At 34.0% G+C, this 12,161-nt stretch overlaps 1 protein-coding gene across 1 annotated transcript in view; it reads left to right on the forward strand.

The window, feature by feature from the left end:
• Window positions 1–6,896: 6,896 nt before the first annotated feature.
• Window positions 6,897–12,161, forward strand: part of LOC110458175 — a 31,776-nt gene continuing 26,511 nt past the window's right edge. The window contains exon 1 of the mRNA XM_021509775.1: window positions 6,897–7,309. Within this exon, the coding sequence (XP_021365450.1) occupies window positions 7,158–7,309 (152 nt within the window). The 5' untranslated portion in view covers window positions 6,897–7,157. The remainder of the gene's footprint in view (window positions 7,310–12,161) is intronic.

Genomic DNA, 12,161 nt, shown 5'->3' on the forward strand with positions numbered 1-12,161 from the left:
TGTCTGATTAACACATGATTGTGGCTTCGAATTCACAAAATACATTGCAAGCAAGAATTATAGGTATCTTAATATATAAATCTAATCAGACATTTCTGTTAGCAGTTGAATTTGCATAAAAACAAACAGGTGTACTTATTGTATCAATAAGTTTAAACGTAAAAAATAGATTACTCATTCATAATTGAGATGGTATTTGGAAGATGCTTTTAACTCATAATTTGATCCGTTGAACGTACAGCTATACAGTTAAGGTTTTTCTTCATTACTGATAAAAAACGCCAAGAAAACATTGTCTCTTGTCAATTTTCCGACCTGAATTGTTCATAAGGAGTATCGAACTATTATATTAAGAACAATTTTGAGACAAGATTATAAGAAAGAACCTATTTCACTAAATTGTCATTTTAAATCTCATAATGTTTTTTTTTGTTTTTTTTTAAATTATAACTCACCTTATTTCACTAACGATGAATGGTTGAGGTTCTTGATGGTTTCCCTTTAGTTTTGGTGTTCCTCGGTACTCCTTGTGTTGTATCGATATTGTTTGTTTCTCATTTGAGATACGATTTTGTCATTTTGTATTGACATTGCGGTAATCGTTTTTTCCTTTTATGTCAATGTCAATCATGGCTTTTGAAGTGGTATTAACGAAATTCAACGTTTTTCCAATGAGCTCATTTCCATGCGGCTGGTGTAATGATGCCCAGGTTTGAAGTTTAGGATGTGGGGTACGTACCCCCTTATATTTGTATTATAATGGTTACAAGTATACTGTATTATATAATACTATTCTACAAAATTTGCAGAAAAGATGAGTAGATCGAATAGAATTAATTCAAAAGGATAGTTAAGTCAGTAATATATCTAGATATTAAATCTTGTCGCCGCCAGAACGAATTCAATACTGCATTTTGTTTAATGATTTGTTAGATCGCGACTACTGTCATTGTTATCTTAACAAAGACAAATTTAAATGGAATATGGTGAAAAACATTATTTGTTATTTTTATGAACACATAGGACATTTAAACTATTAAACTTGCTGGTGTGGAGGAAGCAAATAACCGTTCTAGCCATTAGGGTTCCCAAGAGACGTAACCCGAGCGCATGCGTATTCTTATCATTTGGGTATACTGTGCTCGGAATTAAAAAGACGATATTCCTCTTCCAGAAGCTCTCTGGATTTCTGTCCCAGTTAATGTGTAAAAGTTGTAGATTTCGTCAAGAACATCGAATTATCTAAACAAACTCTCGAATCTTTTTGACGACACACTATCTAAAAATGCAAGTTTCTGATATCTAAAAACAAATCTCTTCAGATTACATCTAAAATCTTTACAAATCAAAATCCCAATAATACAGTATGCAGGATTGGGAAGATATTACAAATTGACGTCATACCCAATAGTTGAAACACCGATATCTCCATACATCTCAACTATGAAACCATTTTCAGAATCGTTGTCTTTTGACATTTTAAAACCGTATTCTTTGAATATTTATTAGCTAACCTCTTATCACATCGATATCCATGCATAGTACGACCCAATGCAGATACGTATGGAAAAATTGAACATAAGATTGCTTACCATGTCACATTGAGTAAACTGAATTGGTAAAATGTATCGATAGAAATGTTTGTTTTATTAGCTAACCTCTTACAACACCGATATCCATACATATATCGATCCAATGCAGATACATATGGGAGCATAGAACAAAGGATTTCTTGCATGTCACATTGAGTATTCGATTTTTTTCGATTTAGCCTAAATTGGTAAAATGGAATGTTTGTTTTTTCTTTTCAAAAGTTCTTGGTACTAAGTTAAAGACCGATCACATTGAAATATTACGCCTTATGAGAGTATGTAATTCCTGTTCTTGACCAGTGAATTGGAGAAACAATTTGCTCTGTGCTGCTTATTTGGCACAATATCCTTCTGATTAAGAATGGACAAATCGTGTGTTAAGACGTGATAATAACACTATAATGACAGCTGGAGATCGATCGTGAATAGCTACGGGTAACACTATCACGTCATTGCACAGTCTGCTACGCCTTGTACAACGAGAACAGCGAATGATGTCATCATGATAAATCATGACGTAAAGATATCTACAAATGCAGGTTGTAAACTGGTTTTGCTCTGAATCACAAATATTTTCTGTTTACACGGGATTCAATTATAACAATACCATTGGTACACGGTACATGTAGAAATGAATCTTAGTGTCTTACAAATGTTATCGATCTAATTTTACTGTAATGTACAGCGTTGAAATTATGTGTTATTTTTATAGTTTGAAAGCAATAAGATTACTTAATAGTGTTTACTTAATTTTTATTTCCTATGAACTATTTCAAAACAAAAGGCAATACATTACGGGGAAGTATCGTCAAAAATAAATATGGCTGCCATATGAACTGACATTTTACAATTATCACAAAAATACTCTTTGCCTTGTCGTATATGATATACAATCCGTTCAATTAGAATCAGAATGTTAATAGTAAACTCATGAGTTATCGAAAATGACCTTTAGTTTAAACACAATATTATGACGTCACAATCAGGTATTACAGCAGAGCGTCATAAATGGCATTAAGGTCTTTGAAATTGTCGATTAATGTTTTTTGGATTTATGATGAAACTTTAGTTTTGAAATGTTTGATATCAGAAAGAATATCCTATTTTAATGTACGATTTTGACAATTTGTCAGATTCTTTTTGTTCATGTCAAAATATTTCATAACATATAATAAAATACATATGCATTTTTTCAAGAAATATTCATTAAAAGGTACCATATATGCAAAATGAATTAAAGTGATATCGGGTCGATATCAAAGAGTTTTTAATGACCGATGGAATACATAACGAAGTCTTATAGCATATGTGTCTTTCATTTATTAACGATATTAGGGGGAACGTTGTTCTATTCCTGAACCACGTTGAGCGAGTTATGTACATTCCAGGACTAATTTTGACGGCGCTGAACTCGTTCCTCCAGGTTCCATAGGAGAAATATCTGAAAGTACTGCAGGCCAATCAAACATTTGAAAAACGTTGGCGTCAGAAAATTCCTTATGACGTAACAGCTGTTCGGAAAGAGGCAGTTTGTTAGAAAATGGCGTTCGCATTGTGGCGCCGCAAAAACGAGACAACGGCAAGTTGTAAAATGTATCTTGATAACAAGCCTCAGTCAAACTTCCACTGAGGACACTTAGCCTTGGGCTACTGCCAATATGTTTCTTTTAACCTTGCGCAATCGCCACCAAAAAGGACACGTTCAAAGACGCTACGGTCCGCAGTACGTTCTCCTCGACGTCTCTACCGTCACTGCCTCCGTTCTTGATTGATTAAACAAAAGCAAGACCAATCTCAGAACAGAGATCGGATTATATTGTCTTAATTGCCATCGATGGCGTGCCTGAGCCCAATTTGGGGAATGTGTCGATGATGTCATGTCAAAACGGAACCCGTATAGGGCTGGCCATTGCGCAAATGACTTGATTTTTAACGATTGCGTATAGTACGGACAGTTGAACGGCCACGCATTACTACATTTAACGAAAGAAAAGGTTTCCTATCAACAGATTTCATCTCATTCTACTACAAACTAAAATCTTTTAATATTTTGCATGTTATTCTGCAGGTAGACATATTAAAGTCTTTTTTTTTAGCTAGTTTCATAAGCATCACTATCGATGATCGCTACACTTTAGCAATGCGTCAAGCCTCGTTTTGCATTGATAGTATGTAACGTTTATTACTGCCAACTCTCACGGTCACATGCATGTTGCGTTTTGATTATTTTATCTCCTCCTTTTAATGTTCTTTTAGCAACAGAATTTGATATATTAGGCGATGCTTTCATTTGACATAATATTTTGATTATAACTGACCAAAATATATTTATCAAAAAGATACGATAACCCAATATTAGCTTTGGCTAGGTTTCAGTATTCGCCCTTTAATAGAATATAGCAGGAAATACATATATTATGACAATTTATTTCAAAAAGAGACACAATTTATATATATTTATAATAAACCAGAGTGTTAAGATATTATAGAGTAGGGTTCTAGTATTTTCAATAACCTATATACTTCTTTATTAGGCACCGTAAGTATGGTTATGATCTCGGAGAAGGTGGAGACGAATAGATAGTGTGCATCATTTCACCTTTGACTTATAATTTCCAATACTGATGTATTAACTATTGTTTTTCTAACGACTTCACTAAAACCCTGTAATGCTACACTGTGGTACGGTATATTCTACTATCACGCTTAATGTCTTCTTTGGATTGTTTATAGTATAACTGGCGCCATGTCATTGTATGTAGCGTTATCTCGGGATTGTGATATTGTGCGCATAATCACGACGGTAACTTATAGTGTCAATCCGTCACTGATGTAAAGAACTAACAAGCGACACCTGTTAAAAACACAGACAAACATCTAGTGCCGCGTTTTGTTCCGAGTTTGAGAGCAGACAATTAAACAAACAAAAAATACACTTCGTGTTTGACATTAAGATAATTAACAAAAACATGAATTAAGAATATTGAAATAAAAACCTCCGGGCAATTGTTTTGTGAAGCTTTGTTAACATTGCATGGCAATAGCGCTCATGGATAAAAGAGAAGTCTGTATTGTATCTGTTTCTAAGCTGAACAAATTAATGTTACTAATAAATCATTCGTTAGCGCAAACCATCACTGAAAAAAAAATGTACTAGAAAGTGTATTTCCTCTTTAAAATTATAAAATATGATTCAGAACAACTGATTAATCCATCTCCACAGTTAAATAAAACTGTTCACTCTCTTTTAGAATAAGCTTAATTTCATAAACTATCATACAAGTTTCAAGTCCAGAGTCTTAGTTATGTAGTGTAGATAACCTAACATCAATATCGTTTTTATGATTACCTTACATACAATACGTTGAGTTATTACGCGTGATGTACAACCAAAAAAATACTTTCCAGCAAAAAAGGTTTTACTTTCTTTTTTTCTGTTTTTGTAAACTTATAAATGTCATGTCATGATTGTTCAAGCTATAAGCTTTTCAATGGTAAATAACGGAAATGTCAAAGAAACGGATCCAAAGGCAATATCAGAGTTGAACAGAGTTTTTTACATTAATAATTCATAACGGAAGTACACTATTGTAACTAGTAGTTGCCCTATGACATGCCAATGCCTTTACATGAACTAATTTTGGAATACTTGTAATGGGCAACCACTCCCTTTAACTTTGGAAGTTGTTTGATTTGCTATTATAATTAGCATGTGCATGACTACACACACATTCACGTGGATACACAGATATACAGATACTTATATTTATCTGTGATTGGCTGGAAACGCCCAGTCACACCTACATGTACGTCATGCCAACAAATAAACACGAAAATAGATCTAGCCCTGTGCATTATTAAACAGGCGGCCATACAGGGAACCTCCTGTTGTCCTGTCTTACTTGTCATCGATCAAGGATTTCCTGTTGATAAGTCAACATACGGTTACCCGACACAAGCGTTGATTCATTGACCATAATGTCAGACTTTTACGATTCACACATTGTAAGGATAATCATATGTCGCCTGATATGATGTTGATATGGTTTTTGCTACGTATTATAAGCAAAGAGAACCTGAAACAACCACTTTTATAAAAACAATACCAGAAAAAAACCGTTTATCGTCATTTGAGACCGTATGGAGAAAAGAGGTTGCCAATGTATCTCGACCAAACAAACAACCATGAAAAAGAGCTCCTCACATACTAGAGCGTCACCACTCCAGTACATAAGTCAGACCCCAGAGGCCCTTAAACTCTCATTACTGCAGAGAGATAAACTTAAACGGAAAGACCCAGTAAAATCCAAAACAAATAGTAAAGTATACAAATCTATATCATCTACGTAAGGTTCACAATCTGTATACATGTATTAAGTTAGTTTAGATTTCATTCATTTAAACTAGCACGTTATTTCTTTCCTCTCCTAGACACCATCGTTTACAATAAATTGTACACATGTTTAATCCACATATTGTCTGTTAATTATTTGAATATTGTTCATATGTTCCAAACGCGATGTCCATATATTGTCAGTGTTTGCAGGTTGTTCCCACTCTCGCAGTATGATGCCCTATTTTATTGTCAATTCCCCGTTTATTGTCGGTATTGTGTCGGTATAGTATCTATATACAGCGCATATACCGTATTATGTACAGGTGTATGTAGAAAAAAAAGATGTTTATGATAATTATTTTAAATTTTCGAGAAATCAAACTTTAAATGCGTTGCGTAAGTTTTTAATTTTATCAACAGGTTGGAAGATAGACGGACGGAAAATTGAACGGTTCTTTACGACATTCCCGAAAGAAAACAAAATGAAGGAGTTTCAATCAAATCTTTATTTGATCGTATAAGTTTCGTCTAAGTAAACCCAATTGTTAACTAAGCTTTACGTCGTTTTCAATGTAAAAGATAGAGTTTACTTTTCAAAACCTTTGTACGTCATAAATGTAATAAATTAAATGCCTACGTAAAGGAACATAAAGTATTACGTCAATCACATAATTAATATACATCATGAAGGTTGCTCTTCAGTAATGAGAGTATTAATACTAATACTGTAGGCGGCCAATGGCATTAAATCAATCTCTACATTTTCCAAATTTCCGTATGCCCTTCTTTATAATCACCACCGGACGCTCACGTGCAGTTTGATGTCATCACTATCAAATATAGAGTTCACGTAGAACACTCCCCTTTCAACGTGATTGATGTCATGATACAGAGACTGAACGCAGTTTGCTCCTCCCTCGTGCCTTCAACGACAAGTCTGTGAAATTTCACATGATACTCAAAGCATATATAATTCAGAGCATTGTGGCAGTCGTCAGTACTTTGGACCTTAACAACCAGCCACTCCTATTGATCAGCACGCGGATCTGACAGATATCACATACCTTGTTAAGTTACAACTTATTCCAAATACTGTACATAGGTACCGAGTCATTACACTATACAGAATACCATACCCTTAAAGTGCTCATTTGATGTATGTGTCCTGTTGAACAGAGGACAGGAGGAACCCGCTTACTTTTATACTTAATTCTAAAGTTTGCTTTTAAATGGACCGAGTGATGTCAGTGAAAGTAACAGAAATATTAACTATATCCTTGTTTCTATTGTTGACTCTGAGAGTTACACTGGCCTACCCTTTTGGACTTCACAATTTTGTGGTACCGAAGGAGCCAGCAGTCGAGGACCAGAACGAGTATTGGTGAGTATTCAGAGTACCAAGTTATGTGATAAGATATCGAACCCCTACTGTTAACCAGTTACAATTAGCATCCGTGTTATTTCATACGATCGGTAAAAGAAGGAAATATTCAAAACAGATCTTAAAATTATGTTCATTCTTCCCATTTTTACAATTTATGAGAAAGATGTTCGCTTAATTGGACAATTTTTTCCAATGTGACTAGAAAATATAACTATTTACTGGGCCACATACAGTCTGTTGCCAATTGCTTAGCCGATGATACTCAGTAATAGTGTGAGGCAGACTTTGTGTTTGCCCGTATATGTTAGTGAGACCTCATGCAATCCAATCGGTTAGGCTATCAGCATATATAATAGGACATGGATTTCAGCATTTGCTTTAGTTATGTAATTGATTTAAACGAACGTCTAATATCCTAGGTAGTTTGCGTGCTTGGGTAACTGAACCCATTGTTGGTGACTTTTTAGATGATAACCATTTAAATCAACCTTTCTTTGTTGGTATGATGCTATTTGCTTTGGCAGAAAGGGAATTGGAAACTTACATGTTCAATAAATGTCGCCGATCAATGAATTCATCAAGTGTTGATAATTTCCGGTATCGATTTCAAAATTATTTTTGTTAGTTCCTTCTTAGTTGAAGACATTTCAAATCTAATATTATCCCGATGTTATCTTCTACTCCCTAAAATGCATGGCTGTTTAATGGTACGTTGTGTAGAGTTCTTCGAATGCTAGGCTTATCGCCAGCGACCGAATGCTGCCCGCTACTGACAAATGTTCCATTTTGAGGAATAAAGGAGCTAATTCCTAATAGTTTTTTGACAGTTATTTGAAAAAGTTGTAATTATACGAGCGTATTACAAGATGATTTATATAGCGTTTAAACGGAGGAAAAGTTGCTATAAACTAAAGGTCTTAGTTGCTTATTTATATGTGTTATTTAATACCTTTATAGTACATACGCTGCTAAATAAATCCCGCATGTCAATTGAATCATGAAGCAGTATAACGTGAGATTTTGGAAACTGTTTTGTATTCATCTTAACATTAACTGTGGATTATCTCAATAATGTTACGAATGCACGAAATTAAAATGAAAACCCACTCATAGCGAGTCCCCCAGGAACATATAACGAATATATACAGTATGGGATTATTATTTCATGTCACATGGATTTATATGTCCTGGTTGATGAATACACGTTGAATGCACTTTAAATCCGCATCACATAAAACAGGATATGCAAAAGAATACCGTGGCGCCGTTTTGTATTTGACAAGTGATGGTCATTGTCTGCTGCATAGCGACATTAAGACATCAACGAAATCATCATGAGTGCAAGAAACCCCATCAACTGCTTTATGTTAAGGGTGAAAAACACACATACTTCCAATACAAATGAGTAATATGTATTTCACCCGTTATCATTCAATATAATGTTACCAAATAACGCATTTAGGACATTTCGAAATACCACTTGAAGATAAGATAGGAATACGTTTAGTATATGTAATTATGACACAATGTTTGTCTCAAACTTACTATCGACACAAGTATACACCTAATCTATATTTAATTGCGATGATTACGCCTTCTCCTCAGCGTGTTGCTTCAGCGGGTTTTGTTAATTACCGTCTGGTTAAACAACCTGCTCGTAGGGATTTTGACGCAGCCGTGTGTGCAATAAGTGAAAGTAGCGTTGGGCGTATTTGTAAAGAAGCATGTTCTTTAATAACACTTATAAATGATCTGTGTTTGATGTCTTAGTATAAAGAATTAACAGTAATAAATATTATATAATTTACATCAATGGATGTGGATGTAGATATTCACGTATTTGACTAGCTGTTTGTGTAATTATGTTTAAAGAGTGTATGATAAATGTACTATTCATTACAACATGCTGCTCATATGCCATCGACATAACACATCATCGCAGGAACGTTTTACAATAACTTTGAACAAACGCTTCTAACTATCAAAGTGGTGTACTAAAGGTAATACCACTGGGATCCTCCAACACGACCAGCAGAATGGCAGTAAAGGTACACCTAGTATACGACCAAAAGGAATCAAAGCGATGATGTAATATTCTTTTGGAGTGATCAAGAATTCGTCGGATATCCTTTTTTTTTTTTTTTTTTTTTTTTATTTGCATATTTTAATATCCATGAAGACATGTAGGATCTTAAATGAGTTTTCATTTCATATCATATTTTATGAAAAGAGTCTCAGGAGATTTTGCGAGCCTTGGCGAGCAAAAATTAAAACTTCGAGACGAGTTTCATAAAAGCTCATATGAAATGCTCATAAGGAATGAAAACAAATTTAAGATACTTTATATCACATAACTCAGAAAACTTACAATTTGACAGGTTTTAAAGCAAAAATGTAGAGGGCTTAATCAAACGGAGACAGCCATTTTGTTGCACCGTTCATAATTTATGACGTCACGTTATTGTCCATATTATGACGTCACAATCGATTTCTGACTGGCACAGCCAATGAAAAACGCTCCAGAGTATACTACACTAGACACATATGTAAAAATATTAGACGGGCGAATTAACTGGATAACAGGCCAATTATGTGATAAATTGCTATATAAAATATAAAATTGATTGAAAATGCTGATAAGTTAATGTATCTCCTCTTTTAGGTCCCAAGAAAATGTGTTGAAATAATAAATGTGTCATTCAGCTTATAAAATTAAAAATATTTTCTATGTGAAATACAGCAACAATTGTATATAACCTAAACCTACAAAAAATAGTTTGCCATAATTTTTAAACATATATAGATTACCAGATCAAATCAAATGACTTAATGGGTTTTTTTAATGGACACTCACCTTAATGTATTCTCTCTTATGTTTTACAACTACAGGTTACTTTTATTGCTGTGTACAATTTATTATCGAGAACTTGAAACAAGATGTAATTAAATTCGCACCCATATAAGACGAAATTTACTTCCATTTAAATGGCTGTTTGTTCATTTGGTCTGTAATAGAAATGCAAACATACATTGGTTGATCTATTTACTACTGAATAGAGACAAATAAGTGGTATGGCATTGCTTGTAATTATTCAAGGTAGAGGAAACAGTCGACAATAATGTACATCTGTAATGGGCCATCATTTTTATTCATGGATTTGACAATCAATGGCATTAGATGGTTACAGTAACACAACTTTTATCACTGACATACGTCAACCTATATATATTACTCTGTTGGGAGATGACAGATACAACCACAATGTTGTACATATACGCTTATCTTTATGTTAGCCTTGTCTGTTATCTTCCTGTGAACAGGCACGTTAAGATGTTATCATCTCTTAGAATACCTAAGATGTTTTGAAACACGCAGCTATCGCTGCAGAACAATACATTAATACAATAAATTACAATGAGCTTATTTTCACGTTGTACACGATAAACAATAACCTTAGGTCTTCAAAGTATTTGCTTAGACATGTAGTATCGGAAAAACCGCAGGAGAGTAACAGATAAAATATCAGCATTGCAAACAAATCGTTAGTTTTATAAGATCCGATGCACAAGAATAGAAAAAAACAGAATAGATGAACTTAAACTAATGATAATAAAATAACTACACAGCTAATTTGTCTTTAAAGTTATATACCAAAAGGTAATAATTACCGAATACCTACTATTAAATATGAACTATTCATACAGTTCCTATTTAAAAAAACACAATTATGATACAATGTAAGTGTCAAAAGTTTGAAAATTAAAAGATAAAAACACAGCTAAAGCATTGACTTGAGGGATAATACCATAAATGTATCGGCATGAGGTTTGGGTTCCTAGAGACTTGATGTGTTTGCCTGGTAGAGGAGAACAAGAGCTTGCTTCATCTCCAAATCCCATACTCTGTAATGAAACTATTTAATCATACCGAAAAAAATAGTGGGAATTTAATAAACCCAAATAATTTACAACTGTAGTTTTTGAAAATCTTTGAAAGCGATATCTACTACATACACAACTCCTCTTAACCTATTTGAATTTTTCACCTTTACATCACCAATGCATTCTGGAATGACGAAACAGCTGAGATATTTTATATTTCATTTCGGCATGCTGAATCTACTACCAAATTGAAGGTGCAATCTCCTGTTTGTGGCTTACTTTCATCTTTTAATATTATCTATGCTGTAGTCATAAGATTGATAACAAAATGGGTAGGGTCTCGGGGTCTCTACATTACATGCTCCGCCAACCTCTCACATTATCGGTTAGGTCATTTTCAACGAAAATGCTACGGATATTGCCGAGGGAGTAAGCCTGCACTCATGGAAGTAGAAGAGGGAGGGGGCCTAAAAAGATATGTTTGTTTTAAGACTGACACATGGCTGATACAGGACTAATAACGCCGTTAACAGCAAAGGCGGGATATAAGTGGGGAAATAGTAAAAGAAATCCGACTGTTTATATAGAGTTTATAAACTACAAGAGAAAAAGTTCCTTCAGTAATATGTATTGCCCGAATGTAAACTAATGTAACATAATATGAAAAATATACTTATAAATGGGCCCGATAAACGAAGAAAAGATATTCATTGTTAAGATGTTCTTAATCAAACCTCCAAAAAAATTAGAAAAACCCAGAATAGGCCAATGAGGACGCAAACAATTAATATTATTCAAGTAAGTAAAAAAGCCTCCAGTGACAAACCACTTAAATCATGGGATAAGCATTATCCAGAATGTGCGCACAGGGCACAATTGCATGTACATGTATATAGTTAATTTTCAAGGATGTCAAGTGAGGATAAGTACAAATGTAATGGTTCTGAGCTTGCTACATGTATGCAGG

The sequence above is a fragment of the Mizuhopecten yessoensis genome, unplaced genomic scaffold, assembly GCF_002113885.1.
Source record: "Mizuhopecten yessoensis strain PY_sf001 unplaced genomic scaffold, ASM211388v2 scaffold9467, whole genome shotgun sequence".
NCBI lineage: Eukaryota > Metazoa > Mollusca > Bivalvia > Pectinida > Pectinidae > Mizuhopecten > Mizuhopecten yessoensis.